The 25,384-nt window shown below is 36.5% G+C and overlaps 3 protein-coding genes across 6 annotated transcripts in view; 1 reads left to right on the plus strand and 2 right to left on the minus strand.

The window, feature by feature from the left end:
• The window catches only part of LOC135689161 (uncharacterized), a 41,981-nt gene that overhangs the window by 12,748 nt on the left and 3,849 nt on the right, over positions 1-25,384 (minus strand). Inside the window, exons 1-3 of one of the 4 annotated variants that reach the window (XM_065206310.2) lie at positions 17,260-17,477; positions 3,400-3,573; positions 173-407 (exon numbers count right to left, since the gene is read on the minus strand). In XM_065206310.2, coding sequence (XP_065062382.2) covers positions 173-407; positions 3,400-3,454 — 290 coding nt within the window. In that variant the 5' untranslated portion in view covers positions 3,455-3,573; positions 17,260-17,477. Of the gene's footprint in view, positions 1-172; positions 408-3,399; positions 3,574-16,420; positions 16,879-17,259; positions 17,478-25,384 lie in introns of those variants that run through there. The other 3 variants (XM_065206311.2, XM_065206308.2, XM_065206309.2) reach the window with 3 other exon arrangements.
• On the minus strand, positions 6,863-14,508 carry LOC148959553 (uncharacterized). The gene has a single exon (XM_089110071.1). The coding sequence runs from the start codon at positions 13,965-13,967 to the stop codon at positions 8,457-8,459; it is 5,511 nt and encodes a 1,836-aa protein (XP_088966197.1). The 5' UTR covers positions 13,968-14,508; the 3' UTR covers positions 6,863-8,456.
• Positions 18,789-23,848, plus strand: LOC135689165 (uncharacterized). Its single transcript, XM_065206316.2, has 3 exons — positions 18,789-19,298; positions 21,304-21,979; positions 22,728-23,848. Exons 1-3 carry the CDS (start codon positions 19,131-19,133, stop codon positions 23,021-23,023), a joined length of 1,140 nt encoding a protein of 379 aa, XP_065062388.2. The 5' UTR covers positions 18,789-19,130; the 3' UTR covers positions 23,024-23,848.

The following is a 25,384-nucleotide window of genomic DNA, read 5'->3' on the forward strand; positions in this document are numbered from 1 at the left end:
ATCCTGCCCCCTTAGCCCCCCCATTATGAATGTTGAAGACGCACCTGTCATCATACCCCCATCCCCCTTAGCCATCCCATCATGAACGTTCAAGAAGCATCTATCCCTATGTTTCTACTTAGAACATAGCTTTGGTTCAGCTTTATTATTCAGCACCAAAGATATCGCATACCTTAGTCTCGCAAGCTCTGCCACAACGCATTCTCTGTTAACACAGGAGCTGAACCCAATCAACTTCTTTGCACCCGTGGTAGCATCAACAACTGCAATCCTTGTAGTGCTTGGCGAGATGCTTATTTTTGGGATAAGCTTAGATATCCTTGCGAAACTTTTATTGATGTCTCCATAGCTAGCGTCTGTGGACAGGACTATGCATAGGTCGACACGATCTGGCCGCTGATATCCATCTGCAAAGAGAGACATTTTCACCGTCAGTGAATGACTGATTAGATCACAAATCCCTAAAAACATAAAAACATATACACGAACAGTGTAACCCCCCCCCCCCCCCCCCGAAAAACCTAGTATCTAAAGATACACACAGTACCAGGAAAGCAAATGATCAACCATCATACAGCCGACATCCCTTCCTCCATTTCTAGCCCTGCCACTGCCATCATTACATTCATAACCTGTTTATAGATAAATAAATAAGTGCTTCACTCCTTTCTAGAAATCCTGAATCGACACTGCAGATAGCAAAGTTTAGAGCTCGTTTTCTTATGTAATTCAATAGTCCATTGTGTATCAGCTTTCAAGATGGCGTGTTTTCATTGCAATTAGTCTATGGAAACGATTTCTTTAAAAGGTGGAAGAGGAAGGTCGAGCGGAGTGAGAGGCGGCGGACAGAGTGGGAGGAAAAGGGCGGAGGCTACACGGTCGTCTCATTTAAGGCTCGTTTTTATGTTGATTTACATGGGTTATGTTATGATATTCTGTTGCTATATAAAGCATTCGGTCATCATGTCAAAGCCCCCAGCCGAAATTAAAATGAATTAATTTTGTTAAACGCTTGCACTTACCATCAAATTCTCACAAGCAATCAGACAATCTTATCTTTCGATAAAAGTTAAACTTGGTCAATGTAGAGCATTTTCAAAACATAGTTTCATCGGTGGTTTGTTTTATGATCAAGACTATCTACAACTTAATTCTAGCAGAGAATCTTACTGGTCCCATAAACTTGTAAAGTGATATAACGACATATAAGATTCTTCATTAAGAGATTCATGTGAAGGAAAGGAAGCAAAACTCTCTCTGCTATTTACAAGCAATGAAGGAATTGCCTCGTACTACAGCCAAAAATCAAACATTCGAACTGTTTGCTCATTCTAAAACAAAGGTCCTAATGGGGCCCTGCCTACCTCTAGCTTCACTATCTGCACCTTTCTAAGACTATTAGAGAGCGAAGTTGGCCTCAGGCTAGACTGGAAAACCAACTCAAGCAGGTGTAGTATCCGAAATCAAATTACCATATAGAATTTATCTAGAATTTATGATGTTATGGCTATTAAACTGAAATTATTCTGTTTTTAGGCACTCCCACTCTTTATTTTAAACTAGCAAGAAACCATAAACATTATTTATGTATTATAATGCAACCATGAAAACAAAGCTTCCTGGCAACATAAACTGAATAGGGGGTAATTAATATTTCCTAGGATGCCTGGCTTATTGTAAGTGCTTTAATACTAGAATGCATGGAGAGGAAGAGCTACAGTGGCATTGTCAAGCAATCCTGTTGGCCCTTTGATATGAGGGGAAAGGGAAACGAAAGTGCCATTTGCATGGAAATGCTCTTGAAGCTGGTCTTCTCGTAATTATCAAGGAAATTTATACGGCTTTTTTTAGTTCAGTTCATATATAATTTTAAATTCCACTACATATAAATTTTGTCAAAATATTAAAATAAACTATAGGTTACAAGCTACAATACAAGTTTAAAGACTAAACATAACAACAGAAAAATTAGAAAATTTGCATGAAGAGGAATTTTTGAGGAGGAGGTCTCTCAGTAGCAGAGCTAATCGAGGAGAGGCCACCCCCTTATAGGAAAATTTTAGTTGATGAATATAACTTAGAAACATTTTGAGGAAAATATTGACGATTACTATCTATAATCTGGTTTTAGGTCGATCTCTTTTAATTTTTCTATTCGTACAATGACAAAGTTACTCAAAACGTGTAATTAATGTTCACGTGCCAGCAGTTGACCTGTTTTCAAGTTGCGTTCAGCAGATTGAAATTCGAATTAAGACGAAATCGATCAAGCTGAGAAGTGGGGGGTGTCCCTTCCAGTCCTCCCCCACCCCCGGGGCGCTGTGATTGTTCAAAGGAGCAATAACCCTATGCCAATTTTTTACAGCCTTCAGTTTTTTCTGACAATAAATCAATAACTATTAACAATAAAACTGGACCAATATGATTCAAGTGGAACAAATAGAAGGGCAAGAGAAAATATGATGTGTGTTGATGATCCTTCATGTCCCAAAACTGGTGAAAGGGGCGTTTTCGATTACAAAAACCATTGATTTTTGAAAACATTCACTGCTAGCTTAAAGATGGCATTGCGTCCCTGATTTTTCTCATTTATAAAGAAAAATATAAGTTTAAAAAAGTAAAGGAATATGTAGAAATTTAATGTGAGAATTATGATTTAGTGGTTTGATGCCTGTTGTCAAATAACGTTAAGTAAGGTTCTCAGTTGTCTTATTGAATTCTCGTGAAGCAGGTGAAGCTAAAATTTATGGTTTAACTCTGTTTTTTTGGGATATCAAAGTATTTAACAGACTGCCAAAATCCCTCGCTTAGCCTATAGATATTAACAATAGAAAATTCACAATAAGTTGAACTCAAACAAGCAGTAAGCTGCAGGGAACAAAAGCTTTCAAAAATTTGAGGTAGGGGAATCAACTCTCAGTGCTTTAAAAAGCTGGAAAAACATATGGTTAAAACTTTGACGAATCGGGTGAAATTCGTAACGAATAATCGGAAATTAATTCCATTTTCAATCGGCTGTGCACACCAACGGCTAGGAAATAAACCCCTTTTGGTTATTTAAACATATTGTGAATTACTTGTTGCAAACATTCTCGTTGCTAAAAATTAAAAACCCCGAGGCTGAAATAAATCCCTGCTACTAACAGATGGCCTTATAATTGTTTGGCATGTTGATCAAGTTTGATTTCTTTCTTCGTCTGAGGTAGAAACAATAATTGAGTAGAAACAATAATTGGGTAGAAAGCAGAGAGATATGCTTAACCCTCTATGTGAGCGAAGTTTGCTCTGGCCGTTGATGTATTGAAAATATCTAAAAAAAATGGCACGGGAAAGTAAGGTCTATGACGATCAAGGTAAATTAAGTTGATAGCACAAAATTCTATGCGTTCAAAGACTCACCTACAAATGTGAATATTGCTACCAACGACAGCACTTTAATACTGTATGAGGCCATTTTCTGTACGCCTTTGATTTGAAAAAGATCCGCCAGCTCATCAGGTCACCATGGACGAATCCATTATGGCTTATCCAAAAGTCAAACGCAAGGCTGCTATCCGATCAACACGATACTGCCTGGTCATGAATTAACAACAATGTTAAAAGCTATTAGAAACGCGTTTACTTAAAATGACACCAAATGCGAGGTTATAAAAACGCATAAATTACAACAGGAACAATAACTGAACAATAAAAACACGCGTTCGGGATCTACAGATTACAGCAATTCAAGTAATAACAACTGCGAGAAAACATAACACATGGTTCCGATGGAACGTATTCGATCTATGGAGAAGAACCAAATCTCAAAGCAATCTGCGTTGGCGTGTGTCTGCCAAAAAGTATGCGGAAAAGAGTTTCTCAGGGAAATTTAATTAAATAGAGTAAAGAGCAATGACATCATTAAAAATCTATTTTCATAAATATTAAATTCAGATATTAAATTTAGGCAAATAAATGGATCACACGAACAAAGTTAGCTAGTTCGTTAGTTGGTTGGTTAGTTAGTTAGTTAGTTAGTTAGTTAGTTGGTGAGTTCGTTAGTTAGTTAGTTGGTTAGTTGGTTAGTTGGTTAGTTAGTTGGTTAGTTGGTTGGTTCGTTAGTTAATTAATTGGTTAGTTAGTTGTATAATTAGTTAGTTAGTTAGTCAATTAGTTACTTAGTTAGTTAATTAGTTAGTTATTTAGTTGGTTAGTTGGTTAGTTGGTTAGTTCGTTAGTTAATTAGTTGGTTAGTTAGTTAGTTAGTTGTTAGTTAGTTAGTTGTTAGTCAATTAGTTACTTAGTTAGTTAATTAGTTAGTTATTTAGTTGGTTAGTTGGTTAGTTAGTTAGTTGGTTAGTTCGTTAGTTAATTAGTTGGTTAGTTAGTTAGTTAGTTGTTAGTTAGTTAGTTGTTAGTTAGTTAGTTAGTTAGTTAATAAGTTAATAAGTTAGTTCGTTCGTTAGTTATAATAATATATAATAATCTACCATATTTATACAGGATAGCCTTTCAGTAAAGATAATACTGCTATCACTAAGGGTCCTGTCAGTTAGTTAGTTAGTTAGTTAGTTAGCTAGTTAGTTAGTTAGTTAATTCGTTAATTAGTTTCTAAGTAACTGGATGAATTCTAAGTACTGCTTAGAATTCATCCAGTATTTGATGGGCATGGAAAACAGATAAAAAATTAATTTTGAAATGATTAAGAATGGGCTTTTCAACAGAAAATATCTCCGAGATTTCTGTCTCCAGCAACATTGTATTTCAATGAAACAACGGTGGTAAAGACTGGATTTAACGTCGATTGCGAAATGGCACCATGTTGCCCATACTTCGTTAAGAACGTCTTGACACGAGGGCCATTCGAAATGCTTACGACAGTAATATCTCTGATATTAATGTTGTCTAATGTGTATCAAATCAAAAGCATTCTATACAGAAGTAATCATAGCCAATGTTAATCACATCATTAGACTCGAAGCTCAAGGAAATTAATTACTTTTGATAAACCAGCATATTTGAATACGTGACACAAGTAATGACATCAGGATTGTCTTAATATGTCAAGTTATGCACTCTATGGGCACTACTTCCTGTAATTAGAGACCGTTGTTCAGAAATAGGGGCGATCAGAAACAGACTGGCATATAAGACCCCGTTTACACTGTCCCGTGCAAGTTTGGAACCGTGACAAAACTGTCGCGGTTCGCCCTTGCGTTTACACTAGCACTGTGGAACCGTGACGATTTTGCTCTGCTATCCGGAACAGTTTTGACCCTGCTTTGAAAGCGAACGAATTTTGTACCGTCACGGTTCCGTTTTTGAACGGGACAGTGTAAACACCTATCCGAGACGATTTTGTCACGGATTCACAAAGAGGCCTTTTGTATGGCTGTTTCAGGTAATCGAGGCTTTGACTGTGGCGTAAATACGTTCTCAAATTCTGAAGAAAAGGAAATTCTGAAGAAAAGACGACCACAGAAAAGGCTTGTAGTGTTTCCCAGTCCAAGCCTTGATTGGACTTTGCAGTTTTGTAGTCTAAAATAACACTGAAAATTAAAGCCACCTTGTCTTTCGTCCAAGTAAAGTTTTAATCGGCCTTCCGCTCCATTTTAACTCACAATAAAAATTCGATTGTTGACTTCAGCGGCATTGGCGGCTGACTTCAGCAAAATAAAAGCCTTGGTTGACTAAATACAGATTCTTCTAAACAATGTTCTACCATTAAATTAAGGTCGTACCGGTACAGTGTAAACGGAACGGCTAAACGGAACAATTTGGAACCGCGACAGTGTAAACACTTGCGAACCGTAACGGTACAAAATTGTCCCGGGACAGTGTAAACGGGGTCTAAGGCATCGGCGTTATTGCTAAAACCGCATAAAATGAGGCTTTATTCGTGTTTCGCTTCTAATTTTCTTTTTTTTGCAAAAAGTAGGGGTTTAAAGCCCACCAATAGACCTAATTAAATATGTACGTTGCGTGTGGTACTTCATCCAGAATAACGATAATATAGTTAGCAAATAAATTCAGTACCAGAATGAAAATATAATAGTTTGATTGTTAAAATGGCCAATAGACCCATCTTCTGAATCGCAGGAGCTTCTGCCAACGAGTTACCGAATTACCAATGAATTACATGGTGAACTCCCAATGAATTATCAATAATTTCTTGTCAAATACAATCATCTTACTGGAGTTGGAGCGGATTCATATTTACTCACTTAAAGGGATAATATTCAAAATGTTCCTTTTAGGATGATGGTCGAGGTGTTAATCTCATCCCTTATCTTACAAAATAGAAGGCTGATAAAACCCTGGGAAAATAATCAAGAAAAAATTCAACGCGAGATTGGAAAAATTACTTTATAATATCGGCGAACGACATGGCCAGCAGCTTCTCACTTTCAGGATGGGCTCCTTTTAAAAGCAAGGGAAAACTGACGAAAATAGTTACAACCCAAACCAAACAATGAAAAACTATGGTAAATAATTGGAAACCCTAGCAATCCATAACAAACCCCGGCCAAATATCGAAAACCCCACTGAAACAATTAAAAGTCCTAAAATTGATGGAAGACTCCGGCAAGCAAAGGAAACAAGGGAAAACTCCAGTAAACAATGGATCTTAACAAAAATGATTGAAAACCCCCCAAAAAAACAATGAAAAACCTCAACAATAAAGCAATGGAAAAGGCTAAAAACAATGGAAACGCCCCAAAACATTGGGAAATCCCAGGAAACTATAAGAAAACCCAAGGAAACAATGGAAAACCCAAGCGAACGATGGAAAAGACCAGGAAACAATACAAACCCCCAAGAAACTACGAAGAACGCTAGCAAAGAATGGAAACGCTAGCAAACAATGGAAAAAAGAAACTATGGAACAACTCTAAAAACTATGGAATGATTTGGTTTCAGGTTCATGAGTTAAAAAGTTCAAATAAATTGTTAACGGAATAAACAAGAATCTGATAATCACAAATAACTTATGAATAAAACCATAGCCTATTCCAAGGGAAATAAGCTGCAGGGGCAAACCTTTGTTTATTTTAGGAGAAGGACAATAGCCTATTGTTTAAAACAACAAAAGGTCATTGGGGCTGCAGGGGCAATTTCCTCTCCTAGTTAGTATGTTAAAAAAGACCCTGAATAAAACTTCAGGAATTATTTGAGAAATACAAATAGTTTATGGGTTAAATTTTAGTTATGAAAAAAGGAAACTCACTATTTGACTTAAAATGTTATCTGAAAATCCTAAGTGATTATCTAACAGTATCTAGCTGCAAGGTGCAGTCATTGGTTAAGTATTTCACTACAAGGAATACAAACAATCTTTAGATGTTCTTAATTTTCGGTTAATATTTGAAGCTCGAATAATCTTAACGTTGTTTTTATTTCCACAAATATACTTGCTTGACAATAGAAGATAATATAACAAGGAATTTAAGTAAAATAGTATTTGGAAAAATAGCGAATTTATTAAAGACGTTTCAATCATAGCTCGTTATTTTGTCATCGATTTTTCTAAAACTATATGCTATAAATTGTTTTTATGACCACAAAATAAAATTTTAAAAGGGTATTTTTGTACCCAGATATACCTGTTTAAATATCCCCTTTTTCGTTAGCGTGAGAGTTTATGGAAAAAACATATTGATTTTTTCCTAATTATCCGCTCGTTCTTATTTTTTTTCGGAGAATCGAGCCTCGGCGTCCCCATAAATAGTGCTCTTATAGAAAGAGCAACAAAATATACCTTACCCAAAAATATAGTAAACTTCTTCTATTTGCCTGTATCCTGAGAAAGCCAAGATAAAAAACTGCCTACACCTGGATGAGATCAATTCATCTTAGCTCAAAGCCACAGAACAGAAAAAGGCATCAAATTTATCTTTGTACTGTATCCCATTGTAGTTAATAAACATAGAGAATGAGACCCAGAATACAATGTTAAGTATTCTTCAAGCGCTAGTTCAAGATACGTATTTAATTGCAGAGTTGTGCTCAAAAAGAAACATCTTCCAGGTTCAACATCAAAAATTTCAATTCTGAGACTTCCATTCTGTTAACTCTAGTCTCAAACTCTCTACTCTAAGTTAAATCACACGTGCATATATACGTTTTACAATAAGTATAAAAATAGCGTAACCAATAGGAATTAAGAAAAACAATTCGTCAAACCAATCAGATTTTACCAAAACATAAAAAGTTAAATCTCTCTAACAATAGATTGACGCCAATACTCAATACCTGTGAAGCTTGAATCTTGAGTCAGTTTCCTAACGACTCTTGAAACGAGGTTATTACGTGCATTACGTGCATTAAAGTCATGAGTAAAGAAAATACCTTGAGTCACAAAGCTAAAGCCGATAAGCTCAAACTAAATGAATGAAATATTGTTAACTACATCCATACAAAAATAATAATTGCTGTGCGTGGAGTTTTCCCCGACATTCCCCCCTCCTTGACCCAGGTTATGGGTCAAGCATAAGCCTAGCCCGCCAACGCGCATCCAGGGCCGCAGCACGAGTGGGTCTCCCTTCTGACTTATCACCACTCTTCACACCATCCTTCTTCCCATCTTCTCTCAATTCATCATTCGCCTTCAACATAGATTCATCTTTCCTCTCTTTTTTAGCATTGTCTCTTACTGAAATTTCAAGTGGAATTAGTCGTTGTAAAGGTCTACTAAGAGTTTCTGGTTTGCCCCTACCTGTTTTCCGAACTACGGCTCCTCTTACTTTCCCATCCCGTCCCATCAGTAACTCCTCAATGATGGCTGTTTTCCACTGTCCGCGTTTTATGTGGTCCTCCTGCAGCAAAACCAGATCTCCTAACCTCACCTGTAAATCAGCGTTCAGTTTCAGCTTATGGAATTCCCTCAGGTCTGTTAAGTATTCCCTTTGCCATCTACTCCAAAAATGAGATAGTCTTCTAGTAACATACAAAAATCGTTTCGTTAATTTATCTTTAATATCCTCCTCGTCAAAAATTGGATCGATTCCCTCTGAAAGAGATGACAATCTATAACCATAAATAAGATGAGATGGTGTTAAGGTAGTTTCTAATTCATCATATAGATAAGTTAGAGGCCTAGAATTCAAAATATTTTCAACCTCTGTTAATACTGTCTGTAGTTCATCAAATGATAATCTAGCATTCTTTAAGACCTTCCTTAGACAACGCTTCACGTATCCTACCATCCGCTCAAAGTATCCTCCCCACCACGGCGATAGGGGTAAATTGAATTTCCATTTGATCCTTCTATGCACTAAATATTCGACAAACGTATGATCCTTGGCAAGTTTGTTGAGCAGCTTATTTGCAGCCTTAAAGGTTTTAGCATTATCCGTGTTTATGAGTCTCGGTGTCCCTCTTCTAGAGCAAAATCTTCGAAAACAATTCATGAATGTTAATGTATTCAAATCATCAATCAATTCTAAATGAATAGCTCTAGTTACGCAGCATGTGAACAGAGCTATATACGCTTTCCGCATGTCTCCCTGGCCTGTTTTTACAAACAAGGGTCCTGCAAAGTCTATCCCTGTGTTGCTAAAGGGTAAAGATTTAGTAACTCTAAAATCTGGCAGTGGAGCGGTATTAGGTGCAGCAAGCGCCTTTGCATCAAACCATTTACATGTTAAGCATCTATTTAATACTCTCTTAACTTGTTGTCTACCTCTTGGTACCCAAAACCTAGATCTGAGTTCTGCAAGGGTTGAACGAAGTTTGTTATGAAATACCCTTTTGTGGCAATCTTCAATCACAAGATCAGTAAATCTATGATCCCTAGGTAAGATTATAGGATACTTACTACCTATATCTAAATCTGCATTTTCTAACCGACCTTTGCATACTAAAACACCAGATTGATCAACTATGCCAAGTTGCACTGACAATGCTTGAAAATCTTGCCTATTTCTCAATGCCTTCTGCACATCCTTAATCCATACATGCTCTGCAGCTTCTATCTCCTCTGTACTCAAATTTCCAATGTTTAGGACTTTATTCATACTCCTTCCCCTTAAGTTATTTATAAACCTCAACACATATCCGGTCACTCTTAAAAGTTTACCAAGAGTTCCATGTCGTTCTACATCTACTATACTACCCACTCCAACTCTATCTGTGTTAGTTGTAAACAATGATGTAGCATTCTTCCTTCTTTCTACTTCAATATCTGCAGAGTCTACTGATGGTGAAAACTTAGGCCACTTACTTTCATCCTCACAAAGCCAAGTGGGGCCCTCCCACCATAATCTGGAATTCTTAAGGAGCGTAGCGGAGACTCCCCGGGAACCCAAATCTGCAGGGTTGTCTGTGCCAGCAACATGAGCCCAATCTTCTTTGCTAGTTAATGAGAGAATCTCGTTAACTCGGTGCTGGACAAACTGTTTCCATTCCCCATTATTGTATATCCAAAACAGGGCTGTCTTACTGTCTAACCAATATTTTACCTTATCAAACTGAATCTGTGGGCTTAATGCATTCTTAACTGTATCCATTAATGTGGCTAATACTCGAGCAGACATTAATTCTAGACGGGGTATGGACAATGCTTTTAAAGGCGCAACCCTGGTCTTGGCACTTAACAATTTAGTATATGTCCCTTGTTCAGTCACACAAACGAGATAAACCATGGCACAATAGGCTTTCTGACTGGCATCTGCAAACCCATGTAGTTGATAACTTAAAACATCCCCCTTCCTGTCCTCTAAAACACATCTAGGAAAGGAAATTGTCCTAGTTTCCCTAAGATCTTCAAGCCATGTTTGCCAAACCAAAACCTTTTCTTGTGGAAGAGTATCATCCCATCCCAATTTTTCTAAGCACAGCTCTTGGAAAAGAATTTTTGCCGTGACAACCACTGGACTTATCAACCCAAGTGGATCATAGAGTGATGCTAAAGTACTAAGAATACCTCTCTTAGTTGCACAAACACTATCGTCTGCTTCCTTGCCTACCTTATAGAGATCAAGGTCTAGTCTGTCCTTCTCTATTTCCCAACTGATACCTAAAACTTTTGTTTTTCCTTCTAAAGTATCTAATCCTAGTGTTTCCTTAGCATAAGACTCTTCTGATGATACACTGACATCCTTTACTTGCATTTCATTGCCTTCTGTATCTGCTATTTCCTTAGCTACCTCACTACTGTTAGTCTTCCACTTTCTTAATGTAAATCCTCCATCTTTCATTCTACTCTTGGCCTTTCTATAGAGATCTACTGCCTCAGAACTATCCTCACACCCAGTCACTAAATCATCAACAAAGAAACCTCCTATCAACTTGCTAACAAACTCCGGATCTTCTTCCTTATACTTCTCTATATGATTCCTAAGTACACAATTAAGCAAAAATGGAGAAGAATTACATCCAAAAACAACTCGATTAAATCTATATACTATAACTTCTGAATCATCATCATTTATGTCCTTATACCACAAAAATCTAAGACAATCTCTATCTTCCTTATGTATCTCTATATTGAGAAATGCCTTTTCTATGTCCCCTACAAGAGCAACAGGATTAATTCTGAATCTGAGAAGGACATCAAGGATCATTGGGGTAAGTGATGGGCCAACATGCAAACAATCATTGAGGGATACTCCCAACTTCCTATCCTTACAAGAAGCATCATATACTATCCGCACTTTGGTCGTTTCAGCATTTTCCCTTATCACAGCTCTATGTGGGAGATAATGCACTTTCCCCTCAGGTTCAAGTTCTGCTACTTGTTCTATTATGCCCTCCTCTACTTGCTGGGAAATTATTTCATCATACTTCTTGAGAATTATTGGGGTTTGCCTTAACTTCCTAACCTGGCTCTTCATTCTTAGCATACTGATATTGTAATTGGTTGGTAAAGGCTTATGACCAAGCTTCCATGGAAGACCAACTGAGTATCTATGACCTGTAAACTTAATATTATCGAGAACACCTTCATGTACCTTATTGGCCTCTCTAATGCCTATACTATCAAGATCCCATAATCTATTAAGCTTATAATCAAGGTCTAGGTTCCCTACACTGGAAAATTTAGAAGTTTCATCAATGCAAAAATTAACCTGGCAATCTGAAGAGTAAATATGATCAAGTTTCTTACCTTTGAGAGGTCCAGATAGCACCCATCCAAGACTAGTCTCTACAGCTACTGGTTCTTGTTGCCCCCCTCGTATTGTTCTACCCTCTTGGAAAGACCAAATCCAATCTGAGCCGATGAGACAATCAATTTCCAACCTATCTTGTTTCCTGCAATAGTCTGAAAACCATACATGCTTTAAATGCTCATAATCATGCTTAACCGATTCAACATGAATGTTAGGAATTGAAGAAATGTCTTTAACTACAAAAGCCTCAATAAAAACATTCTTCCCTCCATTCAGTGGACTGAGCGATAACTCTACTACATCTCTCTCAGCCACATCTGCTTCTCTACTCCCAAAAGCCTTTATTCCTAAAATCTCTTTCCGCACTGGCCTTAATTCATTTTCGCAAACAGCTTTTTCTGTGATGAATGTTTTGTGACTCCCTGTGTCAAACAAAACTCTCACTTTACATTCCCTTTTATCATTCACCACAGCCAACGCTGTTTGCAAGGCCACTCCCCCTTCAGATCCAGTACTTCCCACCCAGGAAGATGCTTGGGGGTTGAGGGGTGCGCTGGGAGCAGTATCATTACGCAACGAGTCCTTAACATGGCCTAAATTAGGACAAATCGAAACATGGTGATCGTTTTTCCTACATAACGAACATTCTTTTCTAAGCTTACATTTGAAGGCTCGATGTCCTTGTTTAAGACATACAAAACATCTAGCAGTCTTAACTAAAATTTTCTTACGATCCTCCGGATCTTTGATCTTCTGGCATTTGGTCGATTCATGGAAGGCATGGCAAAACAAACACTTCTTGTTATCATTACCACTGGGGTTTTCCCTTTCGGTCAACAGTGCTGCGGTTGTGGTTGTAGAGTGGTGCTTCATTTCTGCCCTCCTTCCAGCCCCTGTCTGGGGGAACGGTTGGTTCATTATTGGGAAATGTCCTTCCAGCACGTCCAATTCCTTCTCGAATGCTACCAACATTTCGCCCAAATTCCATTCCATGTGATTGTCGCCAAATCTTATCATATTGTTCCTTATGCTCTCCGGGATCTTCGACATCAGCACTGGCACAACAACGCTGGAATATGACTCCTTGTCGATCTCTTGTGCCTCCATCGCACGAAACTTCGTCTCGATTTGATCATGGAGATTACGTAATCGATTTGCGTTTTTTTCGCTGAATACGGCTGGCAGATTTATTAGGTCGTTGATTAATGCTCTTTTGATGACATTTGTCTTGCCAAACCTCTTCGTTAACAAATCTACTGCAGCATCGTAATTAGCATCGGTTAACGCAAATCCCGTGATCACGCTCCGGGCTGGCTCTTCAAGGTAACAGCGCAAGTATTTGAATTTATCTACCTTGGCTAAATCTTCATCGTCGTGGATTGCACTTTTGAAGCCATCCCAGAACTCTTGCCATTCAGGAATATTCCCCGAAAATTTTTTCAATTCCAGCTGCGGCAGTTTGACTTTCCTATGATATCCTCTGGCCGAGCTTGTGGATGACTCAATGGAGCTTACACTTTCCAAAGACGAGCTTCTCTGAAGATTTGGTTTGGTCTGCGGGGTTGACGATGAATTCTTTTTTAATGCTTCTTCCAACAAGAAAATGTTGTATGTGACCTTCTCTCTAATTTCATTTGCCTCTTCTGCTTCCTTCTCGCAGGCCTCGTCGTCATTGTTCTCAAACATTATCTCTAAAATGCCATCGTCCAACTCTTTCAAAGTGCCCAATTTCTCTCTTATATCACTGAGCAGTTGCTGAATCCTGATAACATCGACATCCTCTTGCTTTGAAATATCGTCGATTTTGTTCACTGTTTTCGTTGTCGTTGCACGATACGTTCTTCGTTTCTTCTTCAGCTTCTCGAGAGCGTCTGCCATATCCAACTCTAAAATTTCTATCTTGGTTCGGTGGACCAGTTGTTAAGTATTCTTCAAGCGCTAGTTCAAGATACGTATTTAATTGCAGAGTTGTGCTCAAAAAGAAACATCTTCCAGGTTCAACATCAAAAATTTCAATTCTGAGACTTCCATTCTGTTAACTCTAGTCTCAAACTCTCTACTCTAAGTTAAATCACACGTGCATATATACGTTTTACAATAAGTATAAAAATAGCGTAACCAATAGGAATTAAGAAAAACAATTCGTCAAACCAATCAGATTTTACCAAAACATAAAAAGTTAAATCTCTCTAACAATAGATTGACGCCAATACTCAATACCTGTGAAGCTTGAATCTTGAGTCAGTTTCCTAACGACTCTTGAAACGAGGTTATTACGTGCATTACGTGCATTAAAGTCATGAGTAAAGAAAATACCTTGAGTCACAAAGCTAAAGCCGATAAGCTCAAACTAAATGAATGAAATATTGTTAACTACATCCATACAAAAATAATAATTGCTGTGCGTGGAGTTTTCCCCGACATACAAGATTTGCCATCACATATCAGCCAATTCTGGTCCTCCTTTTGTTCTATTATTTAGAAAATGTTTTGATGCAATTTAGGCCTACTTAATTATTGATGTATCAAATGAAAAGCTGGACAAATCATCACAAGCATTATATTATTATGAAAAATCAAAGTGAATTTTTCATGCTTGCATTAATTTCATCAGTGGTTAATTGCGAATGCTAAGATAAGTAATTACTGTCAAAGATTCTAGTTTCCCCAACCTTGGAAGATCTTTGACACCCTCAATTGCACTTAAAGAGTTTGATAGATGTTGCGTTTTGAAGGTCGTGGTTTGGAATTCACTTGACCCAGAAATGCTTTGGAAACAGAAAAATACAAAATCAAGTCAGAACAGATGTTTCGCTGCAACATACTGTGTTTTTCTTGCGATTGCACAAGGCACAGTCTTCTTAATATCCGCAAAAATAATGAACTACAGTAATAAGGTTTGTCTATATTCCGCTATCAGGCAATTTGAATGCGAACAAAGGTACAAGATGCAAAACTCCTCCGTAATTATCAAATGATTGTATTAAAACCTAATAGCTTAGATAGAAAAATTAATGGAAGTCGGAGCGGAAAGTTATCAATTAAGAAATAATCAGGTTGAATAGGAAACGGAGGAATAAAAAAGTCGTAGTGAATGCGTCATCGTCTGGTGCTTTTGGTGAGATTTGATTACAGTGCGAAAATTAGCCAATTCCGAATGTCAGCAATTCGGAAAGGGCTCTCCTCGAAACACTGCCTTTCCAACCTTGCTATGTGTATCGGGAACAATTTTTATAAGAACAGCTGTATAACAACAGGAACTTAAAAATTGGTTAAAAATTGAGAACAAATTAAGAACAAACTGAGACTGAGGTGGTATAAAACATAAACTTTTTTGTCTAATTTACACCCAGAAAATTCAAGTGCAAATTAAGAACAATCCAGCCGTATCGTTTAAGAAAAATTAAAAACAGCCAGCCCTGACACCCATTTTTCTTGTTTTTATACAGAAAAAAGTGCATCGACCCTCTAGCAACTGAGCATAACAAATAACCTTCAATTATCAGTGCAGTTTTATGAGAAAATACGGCTACGGTATGTCTTTTCTTGTTAGAACCACTGACGCAAGAAGAAGGGAGATCGGAGCTCGGAGGCCTCTAGTTGTATAATTACTGCATGAAAACCTGCTCTTGTACTACTTTTACACAAGAAGAGAGAACAGGGGTAGAAGGCAAAGATCACGCTTTGGTGGGAGTAGCGCAAGGGACAAAGGAATGGAACACATTTAGAGGGGAGGGTGGGAGTTGAAAGAATTTTGAAGCATGAAGGCATCTGTCGCTCGTCCCAATCAATATTTTGCTATAAACATTAAGTTGCCAAAGTAGGCTCGTATTTCTAAGAGTGGAATATCCGTGTTGATAAAGTGTAAATGAAAACGAGACAAATGGATTACGTAATCCCTTTTAAAATTTAAAATCAAAAGAGTTCCTTATTAAATTTACCATCTAATATATAAAAGATATAATTGTTCTTACAATCTAACACAAACGCAACTCGCAAGTTGCCCACTACACAAAACCTGAGTAAAGTAGAGAAACCGTATACATTTTGAATTAGAAGTTGCATATTGCTCAGGGCTTTCAGTTTTGGAACTCTGTTTCACTGCTGTCTCGGCAATAAGGCTTTTAAATTGATTGAAAACAAATGTATTGATCTAATAAACAACTCAAGTCCCAAATTTTCACTACGAGATTCAAAATCCTACGGAATAAACATGCTTCACTCCATTGTTGTTTCGAAAAACGCCTTTTAGCGAGTGGCTAGGTCAACCAACAAGAAACTGCAGAAGTCAATAGTATAAAAGATTTTAAAAGTTGCTACGATAATACAACCTGGTCAGATGCATTTTAATTCCCTCTGCCGTTATTAATTTATCGCATCTTCAATTTGACATCCATGATAGTAAGTTCCAAACAAGAATGCAAAATTATCCACAACAACGTCAATAAGTTCTTCATGTCAGGACAAGAAAGACTTCAGACGATATGCGCAATAAATTATTAATTCCGAATATCCTCCAAGCAGAGAATTCACGAAGAAAACAATACCCGTGACAACTGCTTGGTCCATCTCTTGCTGTTCCCGGTGGGATTCAAACATAGGCAAAATTGGCAATAAACAATTCAGATTATTGTTTGACCATCCTGTAAAGCTACCGTCTTGCCATAAGATTTTGCGTATAAAACCATAAGTTTGTGTATAAAACGGTAAAAACCGCAAAAAACTATATTCTGTCATTCGTTATTTACTTTCTACTTTATAGACACATTTCAGTATTAACAAAACATGATAAAAATTAACGGCTTCGAAGGAATTTCGCTGACTTAAGAAAAGATAAAGCAATGCTTTGCTCAACTACTGGGCATCTCACTAAAGCATTTTGCTCAAATAATGGGGAATGTAGCCACTCAGCGATCCCAGAAGGGCAACTCACTCAATTAAAAATTAAAGGTATTTCCATCTAACAGCAAGGTTTCTACGGAATTTTCGGATAAATTATAGGATTTGCACCAAAGGTGTGAAAAATTTCAATGGCATGATTTGCACCTCAGCCATCGCCATGCAATAATTACTACACATTTTTAGATGATGCAACATGCAAATTTGGTAAAATCAAATATTTGTTACAGTGTTTCTTTTTCAGGAAAATAATTTAAGAAACGAAACATACCGCCACAAACAAGCATGATTGATTTGTTTGTGTACCTCAAACTTTAGACGCTTTTTGCGTGAAAGTCACGCTTGTCGTGTTTGTTCAGACCTCAAAAAATAAAAGTGAAACTGTCGATGAAATTCTAGCTTTGCAACTATTTTTCATTAATTCTTAAATTTCACCAATATAAAGTCTTATGACATTTATTCTTAAAAAGAGAAACGTGCATTGCTTATAGAAGGGAAAAAAGATACGTAAATGATTACTTTCTTAATAATAAAAAAAAGTAATTGCCACCAGAAACAGCAATACAAACTTAGTTATCATGGGAGGGGGAGGGCTGGGGGCTAACAGTGGCGGATCCAGACTACCGCCATTACCGCTCGAGCGGTAGTCAGATTATTCAAAAAATTATAGAAACAAGGATCATTTTCATGTTTATCCTACTACTTTAATTAAACCATAATTAATTATTGAAAATATTTGATCGCGCTGCAAACCAAGCCTTTCTTCCTAGGAACATGCCTGAAATTTCCACAGAGACAAAAATATTGTTTAATCCTTATCGCTATGGAAATCGCGTGCCAATTGCCGAGCCACATGTTTGCAAATAGAAGGCCAGCATAAGGGGATGATGAAATCATGGCTTGCTAGCTAGGGGGGTTGAGTCGGTGTAGAGCGGATTCGAGCTGCACTGAGCGGTAGTCAGCTTGCCTAAACCAATCAAATCGTCAGAAATCACTGCCAACCTGGGGGGATGCATACAAATTTTGTTGACAACCAATGAACAACCGAGTTGACTACCGCTCAGATGGGGGGTTGAAGTAGTACTGCCGCTCAACGCGGCTCAAACGTTACAGAAAGATGGGGGGATGCCTACATATTCTGCAAGTGGGCAAACTGTAACTTCAAAGCCGATGTGACCCATTATTCTGTACAATACACAACTATTCGTAGGAATATATTTTAAAAGAATATTAAATTAAAAGTCAGGCCCACAATATTCGCCAAAAGTATGATTCTTTGTTTAACAAAAGTTGCTCTCAATAATTGCAAATTTTATCTAGCTTTTTAAACTTAGTAATTTTCAACAGGTCTGATTTTCATAAGTAATTGTCCGACTAAATGCGAGTTTTAGGCGACACTTCGAAATTCTGCCAAATGTATCTTTTTTCTAATTCTATGGTGTTCCTCGTCTAAATGCCGTCAATTTTTTTTAAAATACCCATCCTCAGAATATTGAATAAGATTATTTATTTCTTCTCAAGCTTGTTGTAAGGATACATGAAATTTCAGTAAAGCACCGCTTGTCTCTTGAAAATGGTCTACATAAGAAATTATAGAAAGCAATAATCATCTTAGAAAACCGGGCGTGACCAAGAAATGGGTGTGGTCTAAAGGGTGTGGTCAACCCTCTATCTCATTTCGGCGGTAGTCAGATTTTTGGCTGGATCCGCCACTGGCTAATCCATCCTTATCGTAGTTTGGCGTGGTTACAAGCGACAAGAAATATCCACCATTATTGATTTATTGATTAGCAGGGGTCGAGCTGTTGTTGTTGCGGTTTGTTTATGTCTGCACCGATCGACTGGACAGCTTCTCTACTGCAACAGTTAGAAGCACGTGAAAGTCAACTTGTAACTGAATATTTTGGGTAATTTAATATACTAATAGAAAACTGGATAAGGAACTCCGAAGAGTATACGATAAAAACTTAACGCCTTCTTCAGCTTGCATTGACTGTTTTGAATAGACAACGAACAAACAGAAGCGCGAAATGCAAGGTCCTAAGGCAAATTAAATATGGATGGGTAAGAAGGACTTTGCTGGAGGGAGTCGATCTTGCTGTATCGGGACAACTTAAAGCTGATAAATCTTCAATCATAATTATGGCTATTCATTTCGAATTACACTACACAAAGAGCCAGATGGTTGCGATACTATGTTTTGCCACCATGTTTCTGATGATTGGGTACAATATCAATGACTGTGAAAAGGCTGACTATTATGAATCGCGGAGAATAACTGCAAGCATTGCCTCATATCATCTTGGGGAGGTACTCGTTTATAAATTATATGTCATAAATTTGTTTCACTTAACAACACACTGGTCTCTCTTCCCATGTTTCTGAAAAGTCACTTATTATAAAACCAGCTATATGGATCGTAGGCAAAAGATATCAGGAAAAATGGCAAAGAATCCCAACAAAAATTTAAACGGAGATGCTAAAATTTGTGAACTATTTTTGATAATGCCAAAGTATTTACTATTCTATGCCAAAAATATGCTAAAATATATGTGATTGCTTTAAATTTTCTCAAGAGGGCCAGCTTTCTTGTCCTGATGCATACATGATGCCAATTTTATTAAATCTTGATGTTTAATTAAGGCACCAGCATCTAAAAAATGGTATGGGTTAATCTTGGACATTAGATCTTATAATGTTCATAACATTCAAAAAGGCAAAAAATTAAGCCAAACTGGCTATGAATATTTTTCAAATATGTAAGGAGTTTAACAAAAATGCAACAGTTAAAATATTTGGCATTAAAAATGCCAATATGTCAACTCTGGTATTAATTCACTGGATAGAAAAATGCCTATGGGATAGCACCAGTACAACATACCACCACTCTTGGGAAATTCTAATTTCTTGTAATTGCTTTTAAGAACCTAATGAATATTGTCATTTTTTGAGACCTATCACCTCTTCTATCTTTCAAATGCTTCTTGGACCCTGAAAATTATCTTATGAGAGGGGCAAGAGCTGCACCCCTATAAGGTCTCATATTCTGAGGGCAGCCTGAAACAAGACCATCTCTGCCATCTGCCCAAAATAATATATAAAAATCAATGTATTGGGACAAATATCATTCAGCCCAGACAGAAAATGTATTTAAAACCAGTTGACAAAAGTCTGAAAACTCACAAGAGTTTCCAGGTTAGAGTGACCTAAGGAGAAGCTAATGGAGTAAATATAAAAACTGTCAAATTTTGTGTATTATTAACTCAGCACAACTTTTTCTTTGAAACAAATTCAATACCTCAGAAATGCATCTCTATTTTGCTTAGATTTTTATTCAAGATTTTCTGTTATTCAGCAATCTTCAGAAATGTCATTGAATCATTCCTATAGTTTGAAATGCACCTGTTTACTTTCAAGAAGAAACAAATTTAATTGAGTTATATTCTAAACCATCCTTTTAATTTTTTCTAAACCATCCTTTTAATTTTTTGTATATTTTAGCTTTTGTTATTAGTAATGAAATTCAACGCATGTCAATTAATATAAATTTATAAACCCAGCCACTTTTAAGATTTCCAGCTGATTTTCCACCATTAACACACTCTCAAGTTTGAATCTTCTTTTTGTTTGTACTAAAATATTTTCCACCCACATCATCTAAAGATTGAAGATAGTTCCATGAAATATTTATAAACGTATTCTTCATCCATCTCTGCAGGTCTTAAATTTGTACAAGGGCCAGTTACAAAACTAGCAACTTTTTTATTGTGCACTTGGATAGTTAGTTGGCAGAAAGTTATTGTACTTGCTATTTATTGAACAGGAATCTGATGAAACATGCTTTCCTTTTCTATATTTTTCTCCTGATTTTTTTCATGGCTTTGTTGACATTCTGAAATCATTGAGCTGGTTAGTCACATTGTGGCTTGATCATTATGTCTTGATGCCTTTACCATTAAATTATACAACTGTGTGTGTCTTCACATAAAACGAGAGCAGATTACATATGTTTGATTACATTGCTAAACATACACAGTTTTATAGTACACAGTTTTAACTGCAGGCAATACAACAATGGGTGACATTATGAATGGACAATGTTAACTACACCGGACAATCCTTTAAAGCTGCTGATGCTTATGGGGTGTTCAGGGGGTAAATAACAAAAAACCAAACTGTATTTCGATCACATATGAATTCTGAAAGCAACTTTTTTGACAGAAAAACTAAAAACCACGTACATTGGCTTGTAAAACCAATTCAGGTATTGTACTTTTATGCTTAATTTTCAAACGATCAGTGCTTTCTTTTGCAGATCAAGGTAGACAAACCATTTGCTTATTACATCCTAACTGAGAAATGTCTTTCTCCAACTTTACTGGATACCATTGCATTAGGAGACAAAACAAGGTGCGATGTCTATGTGAATTCATATCAAGAACACTGTGATGATCAAAATACACCAGCACATGTTAAATATATTTATAGTTCAAAAACATCATGGACTTCAGGACGAAATATGCTATATGAGTATGCAAAGGCCACAAAGAAACAGTACTTTTATCATATCTTTATGGATGATGATGCCATCCCTATTTATACAGAGCATGTAATAGAATTTGGTAAAAGATTTAATCATAGAGAAGGTGATGCAACATTGTTTCAAGATTATATCCAGTCTGAAAATGGTCTGAAAGATGCTGTAGATTACCAGATGGATGGCAAATCAGCTTGGAGGCAGTTTGAAGATGATCTTTTAATTAAGAGTCCAGCTTTTGCAGTAACAAACTTGATCCGCCTGCCAGATGGGTTTGAATCCAGACTCCGCATGCACAAGCACTGGGAAGAAGTTTGTTCGAAGGAAAAAGAAATGCCACCTACTGTGACAACATTTTACTTTGATGAGCTATTCATTGCATTCCACAGAGAGGCAGTCCCGTTATTGCTACCTTATACAACCATGTTTGACAATATTAGCTGGCACTTAGCAGGTATGGAATTTAAAAAGCCCAATTTTTTTCAGTGCATATTCTGCACAGTAGTTGCTTGCACTTTAGCATTTTAGCCATTTGGAAGGCATATCTTTTCAGCCAGCTCATCATTTATTCTCCTTAGTGTGCCTATAATACAACTTTCTTTTAATTTTTTTTAATGCTATCAAGGTAATGAAATTGTACTTACAATTTTATCATATCTTGATTGAAATAATATTCTGACCTTTCATAAATTCGAACAATTTAGGAAACAGTATCTGTTAGCTTGAATTACATGCCACAAAATGAAATATGACTACCTGTAATATTTCTGTCACAGTGCATCAAAGTGTTGCAATTTCTAGCATGGAATCTGAAACAATGAGCAATTTTGTCAAGAAGTATGAAGATCCAACTCTATTAGTCACTCAAAATAATTTGTTGTGGCACAGAATGGCAGACACAATGAAACATTTTTTTGTCAGAGTATGAATATAACTTTTTACCAGTACATCAGTACAAGGTAAGCCCCATAAACGGACAAATCCAAACAATACATTTGGTCACAAATACCTACATCAATTCCCTGCACAAATTGCCCCAGGACAAAGAATTTATGTGCAACAGACAGTAGCTCTTGCCCCATAGCTGACTGTTACAAAAAGGTTTCATTGTATTTATTAGAGAGATGAATAAGAGGAATTTTTAATGAGTAAAACAAACCCAAATGCCGTAGAAAATTTGCATACAGAATTTCTGTTTTCAGGTGTGATCAACATCTTCAGAGCAAGAGCCTTACTCTATAAACACGGAATGGCTAACTACAAGATTTCTGTTGTGAACCATAAACATAGGTTTTATCCCCGAGGAAAAATACCACGTGATCTAATCAAACAGTATTTGAGAAAAGACGGCAAAGACATTAAAGGACTTATTGATTCAAGGGAGCTAGATTACAATAAATTCAGTAGCTGGGAACAATGGGAAGAAGTGTTTATGCACACCAAAGATATCTGCACAGAGCAAATAAAGTTCCCACTTTGGCGCCATTATAGACAGTGAAATCACACAAGGATAAATACATTGGTTGGGGAACATAGCAGATTCGGATATAGAACAAGGGCTCTAGATGTCATCATTGTAACAGAGCTTACCATTATCCTATTTGACCAGTGATTTACTTATTTCAGTCAATTAGCTCCCTGGCATGTATGGAATGAAATATTGGCTATGATGCCAATTAAAGTGTCTGAACTTTTGTCATAAGAAAAACAAAAAAATGATGTGCAGACTTGGATATTAACTGATTAAGTTGATTCATTGATAAGGTGATGTAGTGTAATATAATCAATTCTGTGATTGAAATTGACTGGGAAAAAATGATTCAGTTATTAAGTGATTAAGAGATCAAGTAGTGAATAAGTATTACAATGGAGGGATATGGGTTAACAGATTTAACAAAAAGTGAATTGACATATAGATTGCAAATAGAATGCTTTGGTTGTTAAGTGACATTGAAAATTTATGTGGATTCATTAGCAGGCTGACATGATAAATTGATGGCCTTCAATTCCAATCTTAAATTCTGATTTTCCATTCCATGTATACTTTTCCATAGCTCATCTACATGTTGCCAATTGATGCAATGTTAGAATTAATATTTTGTTAAAGCACCCATCAAAGCCATTTTAAAAAGAATGCTGTATCAATTAAAGTATATCTATAAATTTTGTATCTTTTAATAAAAAGATTTTTTGAAAATCAGATAGAAATCATTTTTCTCTCGCTATAGTGCAACACATTTTTTATCGTCAATTTTTGGTAAAAGATGCTTAGAACAAAGTAGCTGTATAGTTTTTTATATTTAAATGGAATAAATGCTGTCTCAAGGAGTGATATTTTCTATCGGTTTCTGCAGAATAACCCAGTAGTGATGAGGGGTGATTTGTTGTAGGAAAGAGACAAAATAGAGCTAGCTGAATCTGTCTATTGAACTAACAAGTATTTTGCTCCTTCCAGTCGTTACACTAGAGCACTGGTGGCCTGCGTGGGTCACTACATTTCCTTTCTATGAATGAGATAAATTTGCCAATAAGCTGAGAGGGTCATATATGATACCAATACATATTCAGAGGAAACAAACGGAATGATGTATAGGCATTGAAAACCTGAATAGAAAAACATGGCGATTGATTTTCCAAGCCCCAACAAAACTCTGCTGTGACATTTGATTTTCTAAACAGGAAATATCATAAATTTGGGGGTAAGTTGTTTTTCTTCATTATTCTTTTAGACCATAATCGTGCTTTCGTAAAATAGTAAATCAATAATTTATGTTAAATCGGATTTTCCCCACAGGTTAAGATTTTATATTTTACTTTCCACGGGGCAGTCACGTAATTCACTTTGATTCTTAAACTTCTTGATAACTAATTCTGTTTTTGAAATCTAAAACTTGAATCTTTACCTATTTGACCACTCAGCAAAAAAATCAATGCTAATGTTAAAGCTTTGACTACGTGAAATGCCTTTTGAACCATGTTATGTTTGTTTCGGGTGAGTGAGTATTAAAAGCCTGTCATCTGATGGACTAAATGGTTTTTATTCACAAAACAGAGCCTCCATGAGAAAGTTTGAACGAGAACATACAGCCACTCCATGAATAATAAATAGGCCCGCAGGACAGTAAACGAGTTTTAATTGGCACCCTACTGTTTATGATAAAGTTTAAGATAAATTATATTTTATGTTGAAAATATTTTTGTCGACCTCTGGATCGGAAAACTGATAAATCAGGCCTTGCTCTAAGCAAAATGAAGGTGCTCCATAAAAAGAGCCCCTTATAAACTCTAGGCGCTCTATTTCGCACCTTTAAATAAAATATCCTTGAGAGCATCCTTCAAGAGCTTTGGAAGATCGAGAGCTTCATATCGAAAGCTTTGGACGAGTGTTAAATAAGAAATTCAATGGTGATACCAAAAAGCACCATAATATTAAATAACAAAACATGCAGCAAACACTATGTTAATACAAATATAGAAATATAGGAAAACGCATGGCTTTAAGTCAAACATTAACTTTATTCCCCTTTTTATACGATCCATTCTATAAGACACACTAGAACATCTACTACCCGTGAAAGCAAATGCAAACGGAAAAGCAATGCGGTAATTTGGACGGAAATGTGATCTCTGATTTGCAAAGGTGATTCTAAATTATTAAGAAAAAACAGAAAATAATACTTCAACAGAAGATTAACGATTGATCGAAAATCAAATGAATCTGCCGGAGGATACGCTTGATGACCTGTGTCTATGGTGGTTATTAGAGGGTTATTAGATTAAAAATAGTATCGAAAACCCAACGTTGAATTTGCTGAATTTTTTTCTCAAGGGGTAATCTGACGCAAATCATAATATTGCG

This window comes from Rhopilema esculentum, chromosome 9 (genome assembly GCF_057945365.1).
Source record: "Rhopilema esculentum isolate cy_ngs chromosome 9, ASM5794536v1, whole genome shotgun sequence".
In the NCBI taxonomy this organism is placed as follows: domain Eukaryota; kingdom Metazoa; phylum Cnidaria; class Scyphozoa; order Rhizostomeae; family Rhizostomatidae; genus Rhopilema; species Rhopilema esculentum.

Bases quoted from the DNA above. Each gene is read 5' to 3' on its own strand.
- LOC135689165 (XM_065206316.2), top strand. From the start codon at position 19,131: ATGGCTATTCATTTCGAATTACACTACACAAAGAGCCAGATGGTTGCG. The intron at 19,299-21,303 runs GTACTCGTTTAT...TTTCTTTTGCAG, and splicing joins CCTCATATCATCTTGGGGAG to ATCAAGGTAGACAAACCATT. The intron at 21,980-22,727 runs GTATGGAATTTA...TTCTGTTTTCAG, and splicing joins TATTAGCTGGCACTTAGCAG to GTGTGATCAACATCTTCAGA.
- LOC148959553 (XM_089110071.1), bottom strand. From the start codon at position 13,967: ATGGCAGACGCTCTCGAGAAGCTGAAGAAGAAACGAAGAACGTATCGT.